We start from the raw sequence: 26,520 nt of genomic DNA, 5'->3' as shown, positions 1-26,520 counted from the left end.
TCCCTGTGCATGCTCCGTGCTTTGTTCAAACTGAAGAGATTAAGGCCCAATGGACCTTAATCGAGGTGTTTCTCATCCGAGAAACACTTCGTTTAAAAGTCCATTCAACCTTAAAGAAGGTCCGTCCAAACGCCAGTGGATTTTTCCTGATTTGTTTTAAGGTGAGTTAATTTTCTTTTCTTTATTTCAGTTCGTATGTTTGTGTGTTGTTAAAGGCCTGTCTGCATGGCCAAACTTTTTGTTTTGTGTTTTTGAACTGCTATTGTCCACCTTGGCCGGACCTCTGTATTTAGTCAGTTTCTTTCTTCATAATGCGCGTGTATAAATGTATGTTCAATTGAATCCGTAACTGGTCATTCATTTAGTTCTTAGGGCCTTTCTGTTTGACATTGCAAAATGAACCCCTTATGTGATACTGTTAAATGTCTGATTTTTGGCTACGATTGTATGTGTTAATGCTAATATAGTCGAGTCGACATGTGTCGTCAATTAGTTTCAACTGTCCAAACAATAACAAATCGAGTTGCTTCTGTTGAACATTTGCCTGAATCAATTAAGAACCAAGTCCTGTCAATTATAGTCGTTAATATGATTTCAGAAACCTAAGGCTTGGTCTGTAACTAAAATCTGAATTGATGGCATGTGCACTTGTGCACAGCATGTGCATTGTGCACAGCCTGGTCCCTGTACAAAGGGCTTTTGATTTAGAAATGGTTTGACAGCATATGCTGTCAGATATATTCTACTGCCCATGCTTGCTTTTAGTTAATAAAATAGGAAAGGAAAGTCTGCCAGGGAATATTGATGGGGTTAATACTTAATTAGCTAAGTGGAACTGAAAAGGGGCAGCACATGGGAGGGGTATTTGATTAATCCAACAGGCTGATAAAGGGCTGAGGTTTAGGCTTATAAAAGGGGACAGAATTAGGAGACAGGGAGGGATAGAAAAACATCTGATAGACTGGGGGAGAGAAGAGAAGAGAGGGGAAAGAAAATACACACTCTAGACCTTAAGAGCTGATAGAAAAGAAACACACACACACTGTGAAGATAGAAAGAAAAGAGAGAGTTGACAGGAATAGAAAGAGAGCAAGAGAGAGAGAAAACAGATTAAGAAATCAGAAACTTGGTCTTGTTTGTCTGAAGTTCATTTATTGTCAATACGTTAGGCAGTGTTCTTTCTTCTAAATTTCAATCGAGATTATTGTTAGTGTTCTGCTGCATTTGGTATATTCCGGAATTGGACTGTCTGGAGTATCACACTGTGTGCTGTTTCATCGGGTTGTTTCTCCTTCAACTCTAGTTCCATCTCGCAACAGAATCCTTCCTGTTGTGCTGTTCTGATTGCTGCTGCTATCTTGCTCACTATTGCTGCTGCATTTTTGTCCTGCTGCTACTGTTAATTCTGCCTTTTTGCTGCTGCTGATTCCCATCTTCTTCTTCTTCTCCTTTGCACTTTCAGCATTTTCAGGTACACATTTCAAGTCCCACATTGATGTAATTGAAACAGTTTGAAAGCATGAAATGAAAAAGTTTGAAGAAGTTCAAGCATTTGCTGTAATATTCATAGTACATTAACAGGCCTTGTGGAAATTGATTTAGCTTATGTTTCAATAGTTCAAAAGAGTATACTGATAGCCGACTGAGTTTCACCCCTTTGTATTTGAGCTCGACAATTGTCTGTTAGTATAAGTATGCATATTTCGACTTTACACAATACTGTTTTCTGTTTCATTTAGTTTTTTTTAGTAAGACTAGTCCATATAAGTTTGGTTAAGTTCAATACAAGAAATGCTCAGACTAAACGTTGTATTTCGCTAACTCGTATATGATTCCTTGTCAAATTAAAGCATTTTACTTCGCCAGTTATCCTTTAACCTAGTTCAAATAAGTTCAGTTAAGTCCAAATTAAGAAATGTTCGGATTAAGTATTGCATTTCATCTATCTCATGTGTAATCTTTTATTCGACCAAATCATTTTCGTAAAAGGCATGACGTCTTTTTTACTTTAAAAGTAATCAATCAAAATTGACAGGAGTTTGGTTTAAGCTAAAGTATATACTTCAATTAGCACACACACTTTCCTTTCTTCTATCTCTGGAAATAAACTTAATAGAAAATATAGTCACTATAGGTTTATCCTTTAAAATAAAAATGAGACGAGCCTCGTCAAATAAATCACAAACCGCCGGGGCCCTCAATAAAATACATAACCATTGACTAGACTTTGGATTTGGTCGTTTAATGAACCTTCATGGCCTCTTCCTAAAATAACAATACGCTAGTTGCTTTAGGCGTACCTTTAATAATTTAACCTTCTTAAACTCGGGTGCACATTGATGTGACCCGAATCCAAATCTCAACGGAGTCGAAATGTGTTAACAACTACGGGTGCATTGATTGTGACGTGGTTCGAGATGCATTTTCATGACGTTGCAATTCTATAAAAATAAATGATAATAATAAAAGCGGTTTTAAACTTAATAAAAGCACATAAGTCACAACATGTATTTAAATTCGATATTCAGCCATTATAACAATTTAAGCGACCGTGCTAGAACCACGGGATTCGAGGGTGCCTAACACCTTCCCTCGGGTCAACAGAATTCCTTACTTAGAATTTCTGGTTCGCAGACTTCATTTGGAAAAGTCGAAAATTTCCTCGATTTGGGATTCAAGATAAACCGGTGACTTGGGACACCAAAAGCCAAACCTTTCCCAAGTGGCGACTCTGAATTAAATAAATAATCCCATTTTCGAATATTGTCACTTAAATTGGAAAAACTCCCCTCGCGCATTTATCCTTCGGGGCGGGCGCGCAAAAAGGAGGTGAGACACCATCCATCACTATCGATGGGGTTTCGACAACAGTAAGAAGTGGCAAGCAAAAGAAAGATGAAGAAAATTATCCATTTTGCAATTACTACAAAGAGCAAAGGCCCATATAGAGAAGTTTTATCACTCATGGGAGGCCGCGAGTTCAACATTCTACAGCATAAATTGTAGCAAGACTCCAAACTAACAGCTCCTTTCACATATCTAACAACTAAAAATGGTTGTACAGACTCTCAGATCACATACAATTGGCAGCAAAAGTACGAGAAATTTAGTGTTTAAAGGCAGGAAAAGAATGTGGAAAGGAGAACCTTAATATTTAAAGGCTTTGAAGTAACTTCAATGTTTCATCAATATGCTTTTCAGGTTGGAACTGATTGTTATATATGAGTTGAACAACTCCATTCTTGTCAAGCACATAAGTCTGTCTTCCCGGCAATGTACCAAAAAGGTCTCCTGGGATTCCCCACTCTTTCCTAACTTTGTTGCCTTCATCACACAATAAGGTAAATGGGAGTCTGTACTTCTTTGCAAAGGCCTGCAGAATCAAACACCTCGGCTCGATTATCCTCAAAAAATGGCAACAGAACACAACCTAAATATTTAGTTGTTCAACAAGGGGGTTCTCATTAACCAAGTAAATGTGTAATACCTTGTGAGATGCAGGATCATCTCCGCTAATCCCAACAACTTCAGCTCCTGCTTTCTTGAATTTTTCGTAAGAGTCTCTGAAGGCACAGGCCTGTAGACAGTTTTCACATATCGGTTATCACCAAAAGTAACTTTTGCAGAGCATTGTCACAAAGCTGTTAAACGAAAAATAGATCCCAATGTAAATCTAACTCTGACTAGTTCAATTTTCAACAACAGTTATCTAGAAAAGAACAAAACTATGGTCAGCACTAGAGCAAATAAAACACAGTCTAAAAAGATATAAACTAAGGAAGAAGCAATTGTCCATTGATTTCCAGACAACGATTCAAACAGTAAGTCTATCTGTTACTTTTAAGAAGAAGTGCTACCAAATCCATAAAATAGAAACTTCCCATAGACTAGCGTATGATGTGTTAAGGCACATAAACATTGGACATCTGAATAAACTTAGCATTGTAGCAAAGATACTTCAAAAAGTAAAATGAAGTGAGACAGAGGACCTAAAATACAGAGAATTTACAAATAGGTCTGAATTGGAAGGTCAAACAAAAGAGGATCTTGCAATTCCAGTACTAAGCTTCATATTACCAGTATAGTAACCGTGTAAAGGACCACCCGGTGCACTAAGCTCCTGCTACGCGTAGGGTCAATGAAAGAGCCGGACCACAGGGATCTATTGTACAGTCTTACCTTGCATTTCTGCACGATACTATTACAAAGGCTCGAACTTGTGACCTCCTGGTCACATGGCAGCAACTTTACCACCAGTTACGCCAAGACTCTTCAGTACACTATGTTTAATCGTCTGACTTCATGATTCCAGGGAACTTTTCATCAGTACACTATTTACAAAGGATAAAATTCTCTCCAGTACAATCACACAATCAGAGTGATGTTTTAAGCAGCTTGTTTTAAATCTTTTCTTCATATATCTGAAATTTCATGAGTAAAACAAAATAGAACTGCAAACTCAAAGTGTTTAGGGATATACCTGTTTGGTGCAACCAGGAGTTTCATCAGCAGGATAGAAATAAACCACAACAGGTTTGCCTTTAAACTTGGAAAGGCTCACATTTTTACCATCTTGATCTTTCAATGTGAATGGTGGAGGCACTGTACCTTTGTTCACCTACAAACATCCAACAACATACACAGAGAAGAAAAGAAATCAAGAAAACACTAATAAAATGGAAAAGCAATAAGAGAAGGTAACAAATGCAATGCAATTTAGATTACCTTAGCAACAATGGAAGTTTTAATAGAAGAAGAAGAAGAAGAAGGGGTTGAAAAAGAAGGTGAATTATGGACTTTAAGACCATAAAACTGAGATTGTGATGATCTGGAAACAATGGTGAGATTCTGGGAAATGGGGTTTTTTGGGGTTTGATTGTGGAGCAGAGAAGGGAAAGTATACTTTACAGAAATGGAAAGAGAAGCCATTTTGGAATATGTGATAAGATAAAGGTGTGTCCCTTGCTGAAGAAAGACAACACTGAGCTGCTTGTTATTGTAGAGTAGATTTCAAGATTGTTGATTTTGTATAGTTAAGACAGTGTGTGCATGTGAGCGAAAGATGAGATGGGGTTTTTGACGTGGAGCATTGTTCACCCCCAATATCCGATTACTGACGGTACGGTCTAAATATTAATTTCCTTTTCCTTTTGCTCTTTTTATAATGGAAAAGAAGTTTAAATTTATTGGAAGATTTGGAGATTAATAAGAATATAAGAAACGATATTCGTAAATACAATACTAGACATCATAAAGACAAATTATTTTATTCTATTCTCTTTGTAAGTGGGTATAACAGATCTTTTTCTTCAAGTTTATACTTTTTTGGTTTTCATCCGCTGTCCAATATCCGTATTGGAGCATGGCTATATCCGTATTCGCGTCACGTAGTGTCCCAATCGGGAGGAAGCGCTCCCTACCAAGTATTCAAACCCAAGACCTCTCGTTAAGTAAAGAACAGACCCATCCGCGGCCCCAATGGTCAAGTTTATCATTAACTAGTAAATTTGTCGCGCTTCGCGCGGTTATAGAAGATCTCATCAAATTTATTAAAATATTGAAGATATTTTAACAACTCTTTTTGTCTCAAAATATAAATCGATTATATTTCAAATTTTAATTCGTCTTTACTACTCACCTAAGTCTTATATTGATATTTGTTATGACTATGGAGATTGTTAGTAAAGTTTTTGAGCCTAATCGTCAGAGACGGAACCATGATTTCAAGCTTATGAGTTCGAAATTCTAATTGTTAAAAGTTACTTGGTTCTAAATTAATTATTTATACATATTCAATGTATTTTGTAAAACAAACACATGGTACGAATCAAAATTATTGAATTCGACCGAATCCGAAGCCGACACTCTACCTTCGCCACTGCTAATCGCACGAGAATTCAAGGGGCTTAAGCTCATTTAATAATCATATGCAAAAGCAATGGTATTAAAAGTCATACTCATCAAACTGGTTAATAACAATAATTTCCGTAAGAGAACACAAAATGTACAAATGACATGATTGCATAACTCGAAAATGTTTTCAATTTTAAAATGTTGATAAATACATCAAAATCATTAATCCACACAAAAATAACAAAAAGTAGACAATTTGGTATCAAGCTAGGGACTTGTTACTTATCACAAAAAAATACACCCTATTAGCGTATTCAGTCCTCATCAAATAGAAATATAATAAAGTATAATAAAAATACTTCACTTTTCAATTCTATTTTATAGTTTGGATTGTCCAAAAAATATGGTCATATTTTCTCTACTTAGATCCTACACTCTAGATAATCATTTAAAGAAAAGGTCCACCGAGTTGATGCAATTTCAAAAGTAAAATTGTTTTCTACATAATTCAAATTGTTTCTTTATATTTGATTATTATGAGACCGACATTTCATGGAAGAAAGACTTATGACTTTCAAAAATGTTATTTTGACTTGAACTTTTCCAAGTATAATTAAATTTCAACTGTTACCTTAATATTATTCCCAAATAAAATGAGATGGCTCAATTGGGACATAGTAGTAAACTACATTGTTCAATAACTTTGGCATAATGAATAATTACTTTATCACAACTACAACAAACTTAGCCCGAAGTACGACAACAAAAATTATAGGACATCCATATATCAAAATCGTCAAAATCTAACAAAATATGCAAAGTTCGATTGATTAGAAAGTAATAATTCCTTTTTCTTGATGTACATCATTTTGTAACGGTTCAAGTACTACTATTTAAATAAAGAAAAGCAATAAAATATTCTGACAAACGCTTCTCCTAACATACATATTTATACAAAAAAATTGTGTTATTTACAAATAAGTAAAAAGTAATTCTTAAGATAAACAAATGACAATTACATCACACTAAAGAGGATGTGCAATACAATTCAATATCTATCTTAGACATGCATATCCTACCTAACTAACTGTTCCGTTTTTTGGTCTTTCAAAGTATCAAACTATAATTCTTCAAGAACAATTCATCATGTTGATCCAACCATTTAAGAAAATCACACCCCCAGACCCTGCGATAAAACTCAAACAAATTCAAGAAAACTGATTAAAATTTTTTTCAGTTGGAGCATCAACAGAATTCAACAATAAAAATTCAGATAAAACTTCGTGAATAAAGATTTCTAAAACACCAATTAAACTTACATGAAATATCATTAAGCATAAACATAATTAAGATTCTAGTTATTAATATTGCATAAAGTCATTCATGTTTTATCAACTTGATGAACCTTATGATATGCAAATTTCGCACAAAATGAAACTACTAACTACCGGTAAAAATTATTATTACAAAATAAAGAAAACAATAACTGAGTTTTTTTTCTTAAAATTGATTAACGATATAGTGGCTCGTGGGCATTCTGAGATTTAGGTCTCAATTGCATTATGACCTCATTATTAAGCTTTCTTAACCAAAGATGGTGACATCTACAAAACAAAATAATTGAAAATCAACAAAATATCAATAAAGTTGTAATTAATTCGCAATCAAAAAAAATAAAAATTGAATGCTTGGAACAATATCATATACTACAATCGTTATAAAATATGTTTATAATTAAGTTACGATAAAAGGGTATTCACCTCAGCAGTGCTTAGGATAATTAATGGATACACACGATATAATCTTCCTTTCGCTATTAATTTCAATAGAATGATTAAAAAAAAATAGCTTTCTCTCATCTTGTATCTGATAGACTTGGTAAAAAGTATCTATTGTAAACCAAGTGAACATTCACTTGAAACAGAAACATCAACTTAGTTTGAAGAATTTTAACTTTGAGAATTAACTAAATCACTATCATACAATGATAAATACACATTGTCAAATATAGCGTAACAGAGATCTTAGATGGTCCGTCAAATTGTACGATCTATCAACATCTTTCTGATCTATGCTACATTTCATCTTGCAAGCATCAATCATAGACGAAACTTCATTTTTAACAGAAACAAACAAAACTATATATAGTAGCCAACTTAAAGTTGTTGTTCACTTAAATATGATAATGGACAATCAAAGTACATTTAAAAGAATTTAGCACCCGCTATGTGCCTTCTGCTAACTTTTCTTGCAATGACTACTGTTTTTGTTCAAAATTTTGAAAGGAAAAGAACTCAAAAACCTTATTGCAGTCATGGACATAGACACACTTATATTAGATACTAACATATGCTTTTCTTTAAAGTATTTATAAGGAACAAAATAATATACATATATATATTGTGGCCCAAATATACCAACTCTCAAAATCATAAGACAAAATACAGTCTTGTTTTAGCAATCAAAAGAAAACAAACGAAAAGTAGGCAGAATGGAAAAAGTCTGTTACAACTTGGATGCCTTATAATAATTTCTCTTGCTTGTCCACTATTTTTTAATGTTATGAACCAGTTCCAATCCAATATTGGGCTGAGAAGAGCTATTGAGCCAAGAAGAAGCCTAAGGGCCAGAAGGCCTTCAAAAAGGTTAATTTGGGATCCAGACCCACAAAGTACAATTAGGAGCTGTTAAAAAGGACTAGCTGCTAGTAAGAAAGGATTATGCGAATTGTTATCTGGAAAACTCCCGTCTCATGGTCTCTCTCTTCCTCGTCTATTTCTCTGTGTGGCTCTATCTCCTCATCTCGTTTCTTTCTATTGCTATTTCCTTTGCATTTCTATTGTAATCAGTTTATTTGGAAGTTTAATCAAGGTATTGTTTTGTTGAGTTCATAACATTTACCATCATCCATTCTACATAAATAACTGACATCATCTGAATTTGTTATAGCAGGGCTTCTGAGTTCATTTTTTTTTTTTTAATGTTATTGAAACTCGGTAATACCAGAAAAGCCATTTGCTTCTCGTAGAATATATAAATTGATACCCAAATAAGAAAGCAGATTTGAGGAGGAAGAGAATCAATGATAAAGAATGTATTTGCATTTGCATATGAAAGGAAAGAGAGAGTTGAGTTGAGGTATAGGGGAAAATCACAAAACCAAAAAAAAAAAAAAAAAAAAGGGAAAGGGGTATTAAGGGAGGAGCCAGCCTGCCAGAATTTAATACTATTGCGGAGGGAGGGCAAATAGTTTTGTCTATTTAATACTATATATAAGGTTAATAATGACTGTTAATGTTTGATTTACAAAATTAGGGCAAAGCATTGTGTCTATTAAAAATAATTTAACGATGAAATAAAGAGGGGAAAGAGAAAAAATTGTGGAAAAAGAGAAATGCAATTCCTGCTAAATGAGCCTGCCACGTCACCGGGCAAATGACTCTCGATTATATATAATATATATTATCAAATGGTTTCTATATACGTTATTTATATATTTTTGTAGTTGAAAAAGAAAATAATTAATTTTGATATGTAATTATACTTTAAATTTTGATACCATTGAGTAATTATTTATAAACTTTTCACTCTCCTAGAATTTTGTAATCTTTTTTTAAGGTATTTCTAATCCATAATGAGAAGTTTGTTACTTCCTCCGGTCCAAAATAAGTGATTTTTTTGGTTATTTTCACACATATTAAGAAATACACCTTTTAGCATTAATTAGCAATAAAATTCACCATATTAATCTTTACTATCTCTTCACATAAACACTCCTAACACATACTCCAACATTAATTACTCCAAGGGCAATGTAGCAAAAAAATAATTAATTCATTCTTGAAATCTGAAAAAACCACTTATTTTGGACCACAAAAAAAAAGCCAAAAAATTACTTATTTTGGACAGGAGGGAGTAGTAACTTTTTTTACAACACAGAACTGCTTATATTGTTGCTCATAATACAATTTCCGAAAAAAATATTTTTAACTTACAAAAAATTTGACCAAAATATACTTTTAATTCTCAAATTATAATAATCCATTATAACTTGAATGTAACTTGTTTGCAAATGAAACACCCATTCCAGTCCAAACTCCTAAAAACCCTAGTACAAGAGTAGGAGGGCAAACCTAAATTATTGGAGATTGAATTAATAAATGGATACCCAATTTCGTGAATTCGCATCTGATACTATGGAGGGAATACAAAAGGCTTATCATAGTGCGATGTCTCAGGATCCAAGTAGCAGCTTAAGCTCCATTTCTGCTGCTTTTCAAAAGCCTACCGTTAAATCTTCAGGCTCTGTTTCTGTTTCTTCCGCTGATCAGTCACAACTCTTGCTTACTCGCTCTCCCAGGTATTTTATCCTTAAGTTTCTCAGTTTGCTCTTCATATATATGTATTTTTTATAATTATGGTGTCTGAGCCAATTTGCTCAGTTTATTCTTTATATTAGTGAGCCAGCCTGAGTGTCTACCAAAAACGTCTCTCTGTCGTTCCAGGGGTAGGGGTAAGGCTGCGTACATCTTACCTCCCAGACCCCACTTGCGTGTTGTTGTTGTTGGTGAGCCGAGGGTCCTCTCTACCTCCACAAGGTAGGTAATGTAGGTAGGGGCAGAGGCGGATCTAGTATTTCTAGTACATAGTTGCACTACTTAAAGAAAAGGAGGAAAAACTATATTAAGTGGGAATTGATCTATATTCCTCTTGATAAATAACTCAATCTTCAACCAAGTGCACCATGAGTGCAAACAACTAATAATATACCAATTCTAAAAAACACGTACATAAAATATCTAATTTTGTGGAGAGATCATGGATTTACGTGACCCATAATCTCCCCTATAAATTCGCCCCTGTTAGGGGTAAGGTGTATACACAATGCCCTTTCCAGATCCTACACCGTGGGAATACACTGAGTATGTTGATGTTATTGTATTCTTTATATTGGCTTATTTTATTTTATTTTTTTCAATTTGACCCTGTCTAGCGTGATGTTAATCTCGTATCTTTGATAATCTTTAGCATCTTATTGCAAGGAATGTAACAAATGGAAATGGGTGATGCTCTTATGGTAAAGCTGTATATCTTTGATTGCAGACAAGCAGTATCACTATGGACTTGTTCAAAGCTCTGTGCCATTTGCTTTGTTGCTGGAGTAGTTGTTGGTTATACACTGAAGCGCCGGGTACGCCGATGGGCTTCCAAACTTCTCAAGGGGTTGAAAGACTAACAAGTTTTGGATATTTACAGTTTCTTAGTCTAATTGCGTTTTCCATGTAGGTAACACATTGTACTGTTATTTTCAATGATATGCAGAAGTCTTTTATGATTCTCTGCTGCACAAGCGCTGAAATGTATTTATATTCACTGTTTCCCTGTGTTTGATGCAAAAAAAATATATATCAACTTTCTTCAGTATTCTTTATTGACAGCTCTCATCCACTCTGTAATTTCTGATATGTCAATGAACCTTTTTGACAACATAAGAAAATATAACAATTTATAGAAACAAATACACGAGACAATTTATTTATCTTGCAGTAAGAAAATAATCCTTTCTATCGCTGGTTAGGATACTTGATAGATGTAACTGCCTTGTAGTAGCTTGATTTCTCATGTGCTTACCCCTCATAAAGCAGCATCACATCTTCTTCCTTTTTTTTCTTTCCATATTACTTCCTTCTCTTGCGCTCTTTTCTTTAATTATCCTCTTCATCCTTACACTTGCTGCTTAGTGATATTCACACATGCACTGAGGATGTGATATACCCTTCTTCACACCCTGCACATAGGTGCATACTAGTGGGACAATATTGTTCCTATGTTTTTGACAGTGTAACGACAGACATGATTGCTTTCTTGTATCAGTAGGAAGATCTTTTTGTGGAGATCCCAAAAGGACAAATATTTACATTTTCCCATAGATAGAACTCTACTCTTTTGATTTCTTTCTCTATTATAACTTGTATGATATATGCATTTACATTTCTCTGAATCAATGTGTATTGGTACATGCATTCCTCTTAATCTATGGACAATTACAAAAAAGAAAAAAGAAAAAAAAAGTATACTGTGTCGCTTATTTGCGAAATTTGCTATTTCAAAAGTACTCCTTGTGGAACTCAAATCTTGTGGATGTCTTGTAAGTCAATTCTTGTGATAGCTTCCTCAATTCCTTTGCCAAGGCAGGCAACCCGCAATAGAAGACTCCTGTGAGATCATGTGTAACTATGTTATTAACAAATCTAGCTTGATTGATTAAAACTCTTCCTTTCTTTTTAGCTCTTTTTTCCTTCCCCTCTAAAATGCAAAATGTTATCACGGAAAGCCCCGTTAGTTACTCCTTCCTTCTAAATGGTCACGAAGAAACTAACATAGTTTCTCGTATCAGCTTGATTCAACTGTATGAGTTTTTTTTTTGAAGTTTAAAGAACACATTTTTCATCTCATCTGTTACTACCTGTTTAGTTTCCTTCAAAAGATAAGTTAGGATTTATAGTGCCATACTGGTCGTCATTGTGAGCTATATTTTCTGTCATTAAAGTTCCGCTTCAAGTTTAATCTGTTCGATTTTATATATAAAGTTTCTTTCTTCGCCTCTATTATGTGATAATTTCCATGGGCAGGAGGTTTGGACATATTGGTGAAGTGTCCTTTAGCTCTAGAGGTGAACAAATAGGCTCAGGTAACACAACACTTCTTAGAACCACGTATGCTTACAGTTTATCAAAGTTTAGGTTGTAGAAATTCTGTACCTACTGTGGAGTACGGATGTTTTGAAGCTATTTTGCTGAATACTTCTTTCCATTTGGGCCTTGCAAAATGCGTCCTTACCTGCAGTAGAATTAGTTTAATTAATACTAGCTGGAGAACGATTCACTTCAAGTTTATTTCTCTCTATTCTGTGTTGTGGTTGAAGACTTCTCATGAAATTTAGCAGCTTTCGAGTAATAGAAAATTTCTGTATCTAGAACATGGCACTCTTTAAGCTAAGCTGAAAACTGTTCTTTCTTATATGTTTCTTTTCCATTGCTGTTTTAGAGGGTTTGGTTGAGAGTGGTGATGGATCATACCTGGGTGCCAGATAGGATGTCAACACCATGTTTTGCATGGTTGAGCGCCTGGACCATAGTGATGAGAGTTGACCTGGCATCGCCCTCTTCATAAACACTCGTTAGATAATTGTGCATCTCTATCAGACCCTGTTTCATTGAAATCATCAGAAAAGATATAGCTGAGCCAATTAGTTATGGATCATAGCAGAATCCCAGAAAGGAGGATAAATGGTTTTTTTTTTTTTTTGGGGGGGGGGTGGGAGGGTGGGGTGGGGGGATTGAGATATCCTGTAACAAATCTGTGTACATTACTTTGTGATCCATTTCGGCCACTTCATTCATCACCCCTTTAAACCACTCAAAGGATCCAGGTTCTCTGGTAACCCAATAAAAATGTGCACTTTTTGTCCTTATTGATTTCTTTTTTCCACTTGATGCCGCGCTTGAAGAGGCATAACTTGTCCAGCTGTCATCTGATGCGCTGGTCTCAGTATTCGAATCCTAAGGTAGCATCATGGACAGAGAGACTGTAAGTTGGAGCCTTAACATTCTACTTGGTTAGTTCTAAATTAACTTGAAGATAAATTTGTACCAGTTGTTCTTCTGATCTTGAATTGTTCAATAGATCCTTTAGGATACTTATAAAAGGGGTAGCTCCAATACCAAGTCCCACAAGGAGCAAGACATCATAATTTTGATAGTCCTGTGCTGCGGCACCATATGGTCCATCAACAAGCAATCGAGGTAAACTGCATCATTATAAGCCCTTTAGACTTCTTAATAAGGAAATCTCAATTATAAGGTTTGACTGCAAAAATCACATAGAGGAGTTTTACCCTCTTTGATCAACATTCCCGCGTTCTTCAAACTTTGCCCGCCCGATTTCACATGCTGAACTATCATCCTCTGTGAAAACCCGCTTAAGTTCGTTCGTCCAATCTCCTACAATGCGGATGTGAACACTGAGGTAGTCATCTCCTGGTGCTGATGTTATAGAAAATGGATGCCTGGAGAAACATCATTATGTTAAATGCCTGTTGGTGGAGGCATGATTAGCTTAAATGCAGAAACACCGCACTTACCATTCAAATGAGGAGATTGTTGGGCACTGCAGGAATATGTATTGCCCACTCTTGTATTTGAAACCATTTGGCTTTGACAGGGTTAGGCTAAAGACATCTCCTGGAAGTACAGAAACCTGTAAAGACCAAAACAAAAACCATGTTCATTGCTTGTTAAAAAAAAAGAAAAGGAAAACCATCTTCATTGATTTCCTGTTTTGTTTTTCCCTTCATCCACGTCTTGTTATCTCAGTCATTTTTTTTCTTTACTACTGTCTTGGGGGGTGGATGTCATTAGGAACCAGATGCTTGCGTTATCTCTAGGAATACGGGACTGCAAATTAAATAGAAAAAAGCCTACCATAACTCAATGATTTTATATATGTTGAGTATCTCTTGACTTTGAGTTTGCTTAATTGTAAATTTACTCAGTGATCTTAGTTCCTCAATAGACGATTGTGAAAAATGTTGTGGTGCTGGTGGTTGGAATGTGTGAGTTTTTGATTGATTTCTGACGGTGCTTGATGGTCATGTTTATGATACTGGACAGTATGGCATGGGATAAGAGAAACTCTGTTGCTTTATGAAGTAGCTGATTGAATATATGGTTTTGCTGCGGTATTTGGATCGTTTCATCTGCCCTATATTTGTGAACCTCAGTGCATGTTTCCTTTTTGTTTTTAAATTTCTTCTAAAGGGGTATTAAGCTGTGTTGACACCATTGGAGAAAGCTGAATTGGTGAGGGGCTGTAGACAGGGAGGCGAGTAGCAGGTTTTAGTTGCAGCTTATTTGTATGCAGAAAGGAGTCTTCTTGTGTAATTTCTGTTTAGATGGAAAAACAACATTGATAAAGCCAGTCACCTTCAAAATCTTTGCTGTGTAGTGTTCTGATCGACATGTTCTCAAACTCCTCTCGGCTACATAGAGGAGCAACGGCATGGAGATGTACATCCATGTCTGCAAAATGTGAAACATATTGTCAGCTTATCAATCTTTAGGTCCTATAAAGGAACTTGGTGTTCTATGTCCTTACTGTTTTCTGCCACCATTGGTGAACCAAGAACAAGAACGTTCCATGTACTATTAGGAGTACGTAGACCACTGCTAGAAGGTGATGAGAATACCAAAATGCGTTGAAGCCTGTTAATCGATTGAAAGGAGGTGGCAGCTTCAATACATTTCTCCTGAAGCCTCGTGTTGCTAGTGTGAAGACAATTGCCATCAAAATAACCATAGCAATGCCAGTAACACCTTCAATGCCGGTCAAGAGGCTTTTGAAAGTGGGCTTTACGTTGTCAAAATCAGAAGCTATTAGTGCAAATTTCTCAGGAGATGAGTTAATCAGACGAGGAAAATCACATGCTAAATGGTTTCCCGCATGAAGCAAGATTCCAACTGCAATGGCATACGCAATAATCTGCCAATTGAAACAACATTGTTAAGATCGAGAAATTCTCAGGTGCACAGTATGTTCTCTTCTTGTTGTAGTTTACCTTGTGAAAATTGATATTATCATCAAAAGGAACAAGGAGCTTGGCCCTAGTAGACCTTAGCCAAGTTAAAATGTTTCGGCAAACCGGTAGAAGGACAAGTGCCATGTTGAGTTTGAGAGTCTCTGCAGCTCCTTTAGCAGTTGTCAAGCAGTAACCCATAACTTGAAATGCAGCTCTTCGCCTATACTGCAAGAATTTCCAGGTGAAAAGTCCAGCCATAATCATCACCCATAGCAACAGAATCCAGGCCCTTTGCCAGTTATCTAAGACAAGGCATTTGAGTCCATAACTTGCTCTCTTTACTAGGTTCCTGGTCTTGCTACGAGTTCCTAAGTTCTGACTCCATCCGACGCTTGTTGTGCTTAATGGTCTGCTGTAATTCATGTAATTGTCTCTTTGCAGAAGAAGTGTTTCCAACTGCCATAACTGAAAGGAAAGGGAACATGAAGTTGTTTTGCCAAACCATTTGGCTAAGCATTGAAAAGTACTCGCTTCATTTCATTTATATGATAGTGTTTGATTGGACAAAGATTTTAAGAAAGAATGAAGTACTTCTGGTAAATACTAAAATTACCCTTAGAGCTTACAATTTTAAACATGTCATGATATCTCAATGCCTATAAAAATGTCGGTAACGATACAATGAGAGGTTTAATGTTAAAAGTTTCTAAACATGGTGTTTTCTTTTCCCAAAGTAAATTAAAAGGAAAGAGTGTAACAAAATTGAATAGAAGAAGCATTTTAGTCACTGCTTTTGTATTTTGACCTTATGATGATTTTAGTTTTGCTATCCTACCATCAAGTGGTTTTTTTTGTCTTTCAAGAATCGTATGATTATGTAATTCATATTCCTATTATAAAATTGTAGTCAGATAACCTTTTAAGCTTATCCAGAACTGAACTAGGGGAAACCAGCTGCACTAATTTTGAATGATTTTTAAGTATTGTATAGAGAAGAAACGAGGAGAGCTCTGATTCCTTTCCCTAATTTCCTAAATCCAATTTTTTCTTAAAAAAGTTCTAGTGGGCCCCAAAGTCCAAATACAGTGCAAGGATTCCCTATGTTTTGACTTCGACTTGGCCGTCCAAAAGAAGTTCGTGCCAAGTACTTACCCAAAAAAATATGATCGTGGGTCCAAATATGTACAAGTCATTGTTAGGACAAGACAGCTACTAGAAACGTAGATTAGATAAAATATTTTTTTAATAATATGGGGTCTCAAATTCATTTACTCCAATTTTGATACCGCGTTTGAACTTTTTAAATGAGAATTTTTTCATTTTCATTTCGAAACCTCTGATTAAAATGGAATGATTCATTCCATCACATTCCTTAACCGTCGATTATCGATCAAATGTTTGGTTGGTATTGTCTGTTAATATTCTGAGGAACAAGATATTATTACCTCAATGTAACCAAGATCATCAGGGTCCAATTCCTCCATAATTAGAGAAGCATACTCGGCTGCACGTTCCTTCAATTTCGACAACTTATTTGCGGAAGCACTCAGCATGATTAGCTGTTGGAAGAACAAAATATAAAATACGATGAGAATCCTTGTAGGAAACAGTATTATTAACATTAAATATTCCTTCTCCATAAACATATCTTATTCTGTTTCACAATACTATAAAGTAGTATTATTATTTACTAACAATAAAGTAATGTTTTTCCCGAATTATTGAAGATGCCCCTATCTCCAATGGATGCTGGACAAATATAATATAGTTTGACCTAAATTTAAACCTTTTTAAATTTGATTCAGCAGTTAACCCATGATAATCTTACCTCTTGCACTTCATCTCTCGTGATTTTTCCATCTCCGTTTCTATCCGCCCTACAAAAGTTACACGTAACATCCATTAAGCAAAATGTTAAAAAGAATAAAATGAAAGAACACAGGATAGTTAAATACATAATTTTAGTTTTACCTTTCTTCCACAAGCGCTGAGGGTTCTTTTTTCACATTATTTTGTTGTTCGTTTCTTTTTTGTTTTCCAACATTAAATCTTCAAGATTCTTCATAGAATGAATATAGGATATATGTTTTAGCATAGAAATTTGTGTTGTTTTTTTCTTTGTCTTTTTTCTTTTTCTATAATGAAGTGGATTATTAAATTATCAATAGAGTTTAAGTTATAATCTTTTTGTACCATTAGGTCACTTTTACATATTGTAAATATGTGTTGTTTTCAAGATTATGAGTCTCATATTTTAAGGTGGCTTACCTCTAAATATCCTTGCAGTGGACTGAGTTAATTCTTCAAAAAATTATTTATACTGAAGATATATATAACTTAAAAAAAAGTGAGTACAGCAGTCGCTAGAAGAGTACTTAGCTGGATGAAAACATGCAGTAATAGTTAAATCATGTAAGGTGCAAATGCAACTTCTGAACTGTAAATTATATTGCAATCTCTTTTTCTTAAAAAAAAAATAATCAGGCTATCAACTTATCGGATGCACGGTCACATATTAAACCACAGATAAAATTTATTTTACGTAACAAGAAGTGCACCAATCATAACCAAGTTTAGTTTAGATAGTGTCTTTACCGTGCATGTAAATCTAACTTAAATTCTTATTTAATAGTAAGAAAAAAGGTTACTTTTTCGTGTTGAGAAAATAATGCATGTTTTGGAACAAATTAAAGTGGATAAAAACAAAACCCAAAGAAAAAGTGGAAAGGCAAGAGTAAAGTAAAGAGAACCCACATGTCAAAGAAAATCTGAAGACGAGCGTCAAAACTTTGGTCAGAAATCTGCAACCAAAATTCATGAAGCTCAGCTTTCGTTATCTTCGCCGTTTTTTGACGCCGCCGCCGTACCAGTGCATCAAAAACCCCCACTGCGAACTCCTTCGAATCCGTCATTCCTGCACATGCACCGCCACACCAATATTCATTATACTAATTAACACTTATATCTTTATAGTAAATAATATTTTCATTTCAGTAAAACTAATTTCATACACTACAAAATTTCAGAAAAACAATAAATGGCATTCATATGGTTTACATGAATTGAGAACTTTGAATGTACCAATGCAATCACCAAAATCTTCTCTAGCAAGCAAACCGTCTTTTGCCAAAGCATCAAACCGCGCCTCCACTTTTTTCCATTGCACATTCGTATCAGATTCACCTGTTGTTTTACTTATGAATCTTAATCCTCCAAGCGCGCGCTGAGCCGTTGATTTACTCCTTACAAGCTTCAATTTCGATTTCATCTCTTCTCGTGCAGATAAGGTGTTTGTTGTATTGTTATGATTACTGTTATGATTATAAAACTGAAAATGATCATCTTCTGATGGCGCCGCCGACGTCCGTGACCTCACTGACGGCGATCTGATCCACGAGAATTTCCGGCGAAGTTTCGACGCCGCTGACGCACTACGTGCTAAAAATCCGTTGGGAGCTTCTTCTTCACTTCCATTACCTTCTGCATTGTGTGACGGTGTTGGTGCAACGCTACACAAAACAATTGAATTATCATCCAATTCTAGCGTAACTTCCACTAAATCCTGCAGGTCGCTGTTTTGCCGCAAATCGTTGAGGAAAATCGGTAGCATTGCTCCTCCGACATACTCCGGCCCGGTTTCGAATATCTCCGTCGCCGGCGTATCTTCCGGTAAGTCAAAGTTCCTACTGTAAGTCGATCGCTTTGAACTGCAGCTCCCAAATGATGATGATCTTAAGAATTGTTTGAGCTGCATTTTTTTTTTCTGAATACAATAGTAAAACCAAAATAAATTATCAGCTCATAATAGAGCTTGAATTTTTTACTAAATAGAGAAAAAAGGCTGAGATCACACGCTTCGTTCCGAAATGTTCTTAAAACAAACACCTCTCAACTGATCTCTGAACACGAATTCAACGCTTTTTTAGTTAAGCATTGCCAGTCTCTCTCTCTTTCAATTTCACATTGGTGCCATGTCGAAAGCGAGATAGAGAGAGAGAGAGAAAGAGGAAAAAAAGTAGTTGGGGTTTGTTCAAGAAAGCTCTATAAAGAATAACCTACGATTAATAATATATTATCACATAACTACATTGTACTATTCTCTATTACTGTAAGGGGTCGTTTGGTACGGTGAATAAAATGTATTAATAATGCAACCATTGATTATGCAGAGATTATTTCTTATCCATTGTTTGGTGTGTTGTGTTAAAAATTAAAATTCATTGCTTAATTTTTTAAAAAATTAGTTGTTTACAAAAATGTCCTCCATGTTCTTTAGCTTTAAAGGGCTCTAAGGATGGCTTTGTCTTTAACCATGCTAATTAATGCATGAATTAATAGCATTGGTATTGCTAATACCATGGTTTACTATGTATTAGATATACATAGAATAATGCCAAATAGGTTTTGTAACTAATACTTGCATTAGTAATACGTAGGTTGAAAAAGTGTACCAAACAAGGGATTAGTAATAGTACCAAAAGCTAATGTATGCATTATTTTCTCTAATGCATCCTACTAAACGAACCTTAAAGGTTCGTTTGGTAGGGAATGAGTTATTCAGGCATTATAATACGGAGATTAAATAATGACTAGGATTATTTAATAAATATATTTTTATTGAAAGATGTTTGGTTTATTAAATTAAAAACGAGATATACGGGATATAATATAAACATATATTTGGTGTATACTAAATAAGTTGGGATAAACTTTTATTTTTGATTTTAATTTTGAGTTGTTTTAAAGACTTATTGGGAAGAGCTAGGAGAAGGGCATCTTTGTCATTTTAGTGTTTATTCTAGGATTATTTAATCTTGAAATTATTATCTCACCCTCAATGTGGGATAAAATAATATCTAATTATCGGATTAATTAATCTTGAAATTAATTGCTAATTTCAAATTAAAAAATTCAACCAAATGTGATCTCGCATCTAATTCCAGATTATTATCCTCTTATCCTAGGTACCAAACGACCCCTACGAATATTGTTCATATGAGAAGTTACCGGTAAACTATCGTTGTACATTTCTAACATAATACCCACTACGTATCTACCATTTTCCTTTTGTTGATTTTTTACTAACTCGTCATACTTGGTTAATTGATTTCTAAGGTTTTTACTAATTAACGATATCGCTATATTAAGAGGGTACACAAGATGAAATGCAAATTACGTGGAAGACTCCTTAATTAGGACACGACATGCGAATTAAACTAAGTAGGTAAAATGTAACTTTGAAGAGTGTTACCTCATGTGACACACCCATATTACGTCCATAGAATTACACGCGTGTTAGAAAAACAATTCTAGAATTAAAAGAAACTCCATCTATTTCTTTCTCCTTTCAAAAATCAATTCTTGGAGTTCCTACTAAAATCATAAGAGATTATTGATGCATATATTTTTTTAGAGCTTAAATTTCATAATGTGATAGAGTAAGAGAATCGATATCAATATCAGGTCACTTAAAATATAACTATATAGTAAGTATTATTAATAACCTAAAAAATTATGTAGGTAATCTGCTAGAAAAGATTATACTATTAGTATAACTTAACATGCGATATTAGGTTTGTCACCAATTTTATCGGAATACCAATCACCGTTAGTACATATGAAGTAAACTCTAAGATAAATCTATTATGTTATTGTGGATGATATCATGGGCAGCATGGTGTACTAAGTATTTCGTGTTCACGCAGGATCCGGGAAAGAATCGCACAAAGTGTCTCATGTTCACATCTCGTATAATGTTGACAGCTCATGTAAACACGAAATACTTTGTGCAATGGACTCCTGGTGATGTCGTTCACGATAACAGAATAGTGACAACATCACAACATAATAAAAGAAATAGGAAAAATTAAAAGAGAACTCAAAGGCCCATAATAAGTATCAAAATAAAGATAAAGATGAATGCGCCAACTTGATATTTTTGTATTATTGCCATAAAAAAGAGCTTTCGGATTTTCCAGAAAAGATGGGATAAGAACTTCCTAAATTTAAAACTTTGGTGAAGCCTAAGAATAATTTGATGAAACCTTCAGCTAAAACTACGGCATCTGCTGCGCCACATGGGTTTGGGGGAATTGGAAGAACTTAATTTCTATGTTATAATCAACTAAATTTAGCTGATAATTGAGCTGGATTAAGAAACTCTAATTATTAGTATAAGTTAATGACAGTACTTAAGAGAGGGTCTTCTATCTATTAAATTTTGTTGGGAACAATAATATTAACTGAATAGTATTTGACATTTTTGTGGTAGAGGGAGAGACAAGGAACAGCCTAACGACAAGCCTGAGAATTTTTAAGTTGAAGTCAAATTAGTGAAAATAAATTAGAGGTGTCTATCTCACTTACCGGGATTTGCCGATTTCCTCTACCACTCTCATATTCGTTCTCTCTTTCTTTGCATGTTCCAAATTTTAATCCTTTTAATTAAAATTTAGGTTTTGAAATTTTTTATCTGTTTTTTTTTTAATATAACATTTTGGTATCAATTGGTCCGACGACTCCAAATTCAAGTCATAAAAGCAGGCAAAGCAATGACTGCGAGAATAGTAAGAATAACTTTAGGGCTAAAAGCAGCAATAGTTATTCTCTTAATAATTAATAATATTGAGGCAATTAAGATGCATATGTAACCGTAAATAACTCAGACATTTTGCGTTCATTCAATTTACAACTACAAGTTTGACTATTTACGATTAAATTCTCCAACATTATGTTCTACACAATTTTCCTAACCACGTTTTCCTTATAGAGTAAAACGAACTCCTACCCTACACCAACTCGATAGATTAACCAAATAGTTATTACACTTAAAAAAAGGGAGAACGTATCTAGATTTTTGTTTATTTATCAAATTAAGGAATGTATTTAGATTTTTGTTATTGGATAGTTGTTAAAAATATGATATCAATCAATTTAACGATCAATGTGTCTATATTACATTAAAAAGAAATGGAGGAACGTAACAATGTATCATATGTGGAACCATTTTGATTTTCAAATATTTCTGTGTGGGCAGTTGGGGTGATTATTGTTATAATTTGATATATACTAGCAACGTTTTTTGAAATAATTATGTTGAAATTAAACTTTCTTATTACGAAAGACATGACAAATTTGAACAGAAGGTGGCTTTGACAGCATCAAGAATTAGTTAAATCAAACAACTAACTACTACGAAACTCCTTTTGAAAACTATGGCTACCAAACTAAAAAGTTTTTTAGTATGCTCCGATTATGATCAACTTTTGAGTAATTTTTTATACTAATATCATAGTCATAGCCAATCATATATATATTTAGACTAAAGACTGCCAATTAAATAATTACTCCTCCAGCTTTAATATCCGTGTCTTCCACTCTGACCTCCCCCAAGTTAATGCTACCCAATCCTCCTTCTAGACACTGGTTGGTAGCTTACCACAGTGTTACGCATATACAGTCAAACCTCTCTATAATAATTTTGAATTTTTTTTATTATTATAGTAAATTATTATTATATATAACATATATTATAATATGACATAAAAAATTGACCGTTATAGTAAAGTACTATTATAGAGGATTATGACTTTCAAGACTCCTTGGGCGAGGGGGCGGGTGTACTCATCCCTCATCTAAGATGATGATTATTATTTCCTATGTTATCGAGAGAAAAAAACTAAATTAAAAAAATATAAACAAAAAGAATAGCACAAGGAAACGTCAATGCATACGAAATTCAGTAAATTGAATAAACATATGTGGATAGTAATTAGTACTAACTTTTATAAATCATTGCACATATAGTAATTACAATTATTCAGGGCTAGCTTATTACCTGGTTATTGTCAGCATATACCCTGGCTTAATATTTGAACCATAACATGCCTTTAATTTGACTTGAAGGATAATAAGGAAAACCAATGAACTAAATAGTTGTGAAGAAAATGCCTAGCAAAGTTACGGCTAAGGAATAGACAAAGGTCGTGTTGTACTTTCCTTCTAGAAATCCTACCAACACTATATGTTTTCTAGTACTACATTTCCAATTATTCTGGCTGGTCTGGTACTCACCACCAATTAAGGACCAAGTAATATCTTCTTTTTTAATTTTTTTTTATCTTGCTTATTACTCTCTCCGGTCCACTTTAATTTATTTTTTGGCTGGTTTCATACATATTAAGGAATTTCCCTTTTAGCATTAATTAATAATAAAATTAACCATATTAACCTTAATTTGTGCATTAAAAATATAATAGATACTTCATAGGAAAAAATGACACTGTATAGCCGCTGCAAAAACAATAAAACAAAAATTATATAAAATTTGTATATTTTTGTATATATATACATTCTGTATGTTATATACAAAATTATACAAGTTATACACTTTTTCGGCTACCAGATGTAAATAGTTTCTGGCACGGGTTAAAAGTGATAATAGACTCTATACTCCAAGGACGACTTTGAAAAAAGGAAGTAATTCATTCTTGATTTATAAAAAATCAAATATTATGGACCACAAAAAAAGGCCAAAAAATCAATTAAAGTGGACAAAAAAGAATAGTACTTAATTTATTTCTTCTTCTTCTTCTTTCCCGGATAATAACTACCCAATGTGGGAATTTCAACACGTGAGTTTACTTTTACTCTAACGTTAGAAAGCAGTAGAATAATATGATCAACTTGGTAATTCATATATTAAAAGAGTCTTTTATCGATGTTGATGATTTTAATCAATTGATTTTATTTAAATTAATCAGATTCAAGGTTCCGCTGCCCACATTAAACCTATGGACTAATACTAATTTGCGTCTGTCTATTCTTAATTAGTTGATCTCGTAAATTACTTAAATTTAGTTGCAATGTCAACAAAAACAGACCCAATTAATAATGTCTCATCTGGTGAACGACTGCTAACTAATTTTAGTTTATATTTCACCACCACTAATAAGATTGGCTAAATATATAGTATTATGTACCAACTTATACATGTGGAAGCCTAAGGTAGACGAGTCATTAGAGCTGCCTAGCTAGAGTCAGGTTTTTATTCGTTTAATCATTTAATTATTGAACTTACCAAACTTTTTAGACTAAATAAAATGTTATCTGAAAGCCATATCTCACTAGTAATTTGATTTCGTCAAAAAGGAGAAATTAAAGCATGAGACGTTTCTTGAATCTAATATATTTAGAATTTGAAAGGTAAAACTCAACTAACTTAGCTTTGACATTCATAAACTTTAATAACACCTTTGTCTTTGGTCTGATGAGTGATGAATGAATCCAGTCTTTTTCATATGCCTTTTTTTGAAGGAAACAACTTCTAGAAGGAAATATAATATAAATCTAGGTTAACAAAGTTTAGTCCATATAATATCTAAATGTCTTTTTCTTCAAATTAAAGTAGGGAAGAGTACTTAATCAGCTTGCAAAAGATGGCAAAAATTTTAGTTTAAGTTGATGGTCGTGTAAACAGGTTGAGTCTTGTGAAGATCATACTTTGATCTTGCATGGTTGGAGAAAATTGCGTATGGCTAAAAGTTTTGAACTTTACTTTTGAATTGACGTAAGATAAAGAAAACTATTCTTGACCTTTTTGAATAACTTTACTATCTATTCATCATCAGTTGTTTAAATGGTCTTCGATTGCTTCATTATTTATATTAATGTTTTGAGTTGAATACTTAGATTCTTTCACGTGATACAGCAATAACACAATAACCCAGTAAAATTTCACAAATGGGCTTGGGAAGAGTAGTCATGAGTACGCAGACCTTACCCCTACCCCGAGAAAATAAAAAGATTGTTTTCCAAAGATCCTCGGTTGAAAAAGACGAAAAAAGACAAATACATAAGTACCATTGATAAGTTAGTATTTTTCCCAACTTCTCTTATGCCTTTTAATAGAGTTACGCCCCAATTGATGTGATTAATGAACTAGTTATATTTTGAATAATATAATTACAGGTCATGGAGTTGGGTGAGAATTAAAAGATTGAAAATCATCAAAGACCCGTAAGAAAACAATCAAATTCAGGCCAAAACTGAAGAAGAAAACTAAAGAAACAAAAGTCCATCCTACGTGGCCACATAAGTCACCCACGCAATTGGAGAACTAGGATGCTGAGAGTTTATGTTCTGGAAGTGGCCACGCTTCCTGCGTGGGCCACGCATCTTGGCCACGCATTGAGAGCTGAAGAAATACAGTATTGGGCCATGCATCTTATGTGGGCCACGCAAGACCCGAAGAGGATAATTTTGTCAGTTTTTTAGAGGAGTATAAATAGTACTTTTTAGGTCTTTTTGGAGAACTTTTGATAGAGAAGAATATTGTACGAGCGGTTGTGAGTTTTCCTAAGGGTTAACAAGTGACATCACGATTTCTCAATCTTCTTCTTCTCTATTAGCATCAATGATCGTTTTAAAGGATAATCTGATTGTTTCTTCTATTGTCATGTCTAACTAAACTCATTAGTTAGGGTTGTGAATCCAGAGTGGTGTTATGACTATGTGTTATTAATATAGATTCGTCTTTGATTAAATATTATATTATCTAATTGCTCCATGCTTTCTTTTATAATTTGGTGGTTGCAAGCACTAGATTAATGCCTATCTCACTTAGTTCTAACTTGAAAAAGTAGAAATGAGTTTAGGTATAAAGGAATTAGCAAGGAATTGGGCAGATTAAGGAATTAATCTCATCTTACTTAATGGAATCAAACTAGGAATAAAGAGATTCTTACTTGATCATAAACAATTATATTGCATAGAGCTCTAAATAGCTTGGAAAGGCATTTGTGAGTAACAACCTCTTAGTGTTGGAAAATATTAAGTTGGTATTACTGATATCGTTGTCATAACACATGTTTGATTGACTGGAATCGAATACATCTATACCCATAGCATAGCATACACGAAGGATGAGCAACCCTAGTACTTTATCTCATTGATTACCACTCTCTAATTATTTTGCATTCTAAGTGTTTGATTAAATTTCGTAGTCATAATTTTAGAAGTAATTGCAGAAAATCAATCTTTTATTTGAAGATTACTTTAAGTTCATTGAATTCACACACTCTTTGACATTC

General features: G+C 34.1%; 3 protein-coding genes across 5 annotated transcripts; 1 reads left to right on the top strand and 2 right to left on the bottom strand.

Annotated features, from left to right (window-relative positions):
* Window positions 1-2,896: 2,896 nt before the first annotated feature.
* On the bottom strand, window positions 2,897-5,101 carry LOC107805800 (peroxiredoxin Q, chloroplastic-like). The gene is made up of 4 exons (XM_016629885.2): window positions 4,726-5,101; window positions 4,481-4,618; window positions 3,488-3,577; window positions 2,897-3,373 (listed from the first exon to the last, which is right to left on the bottom strand). Exons 1-4 carry the CDS (start codon window positions 4,927-4,929, stop codon window positions 3,155-3,157), a joined length of 651 nt encoding a protein of 216 aa, XP_016485371.1. The 5' UTR covers window positions 4,930-5,101; the 3' UTR covers window positions 2,897-3,154.
* A 4,813-nt stretch (window positions 5,102-9,914) lies between these two features.
* Window positions 9,915-11,187, top strand: LOC107805799 (uncharacterized). Its single transcript, XM_016629884.2, has 2 exons — window positions 9,915-10,213; window positions 10,957-11,187. Exons 1-2 carry the CDS (start codon window positions 10,014-10,016, stop codon window positions 11,087-11,089), a joined length of 333 nt encoding a protein of 110 aa, XP_016485370.1. The 5' UTR covers window positions 9,915-10,013; the 3' UTR covers window positions 11,090-11,187.
* Window positions 11,188-11,257: 70 nt separating this feature from the next.
* LOC107805797 (respiratory burst oxidase homolog protein E-like) lies at window positions 11,258-23,339 on the bottom strand. Of its 3 annotated transcripts, XM_016629882.2 has the most exons (15): window positions 23,268-23,339; window positions 18,512-19,193; window positions 18,185-18,344; window positions 17,259-17,307; window positions 16,876-16,989; window positions 15,470-15,895; window positions 15,010-15,393; window positions 14,838-14,933; window positions 13,997-14,112; window positions 13,751-13,921; window positions 13,507-13,663; window positions 13,227-13,415; window positions 12,933-13,061; window positions 12,615-12,693; window positions 11,258-12,069 (listed from the first exon to the last, which is right to left on the bottom strand). In XM_016629882.2, the coding sequence occupies exons 2-15, from the start codon at window positions 19,182-19,184 to the stop codon at window positions 11,960-11,962; spliced, it is 2,853 nt and encodes a 950-aa protein (XP_016485368.2). In that variant the 5' UTR covers window positions 19,185-19,193; window positions 23,268-23,339; the 3' UTR covers window positions 11,258-11,959. The 3 variants fall into 3 exon arrangements, with proteins under 3 accessions (XP_016485368.2, XP_075079601.1, XP_016485369.2); XM_075223500.1 differs by lacking the exon at window positions 23,268-23,339 and having other exon boundaries at window positions 18,512-19,326; XM_016629883.2 differs by lacking the exon at window positions 23,268-23,339 and having other exon boundaries at window positions 11,781-12,069; window positions 12,619-12,693; window positions 18,512-19,326.
* Between the last annotated feature and the right edge of the window lie 3,181 nt (window positions 23,340-26,520).

The sequence above is a fragment of the Nicotiana tabacum genome, chromosome 10 (genome assembly GCF_000715075.1).
Source record: "Nicotiana tabacum cultivar K326 chromosome 10, ASM71507v2, whole genome shotgun sequence".
NCBI lineage: Eukaryota > Viridiplantae > Streptophyta > Magnoliopsida > Solanales > Solanaceae > Nicotiana > Nicotiana tabacum.
Note: the sequence above shows the minus strand (reverse complement) of the source record. Positions and strands in the feature narration are given on the sequence as shown.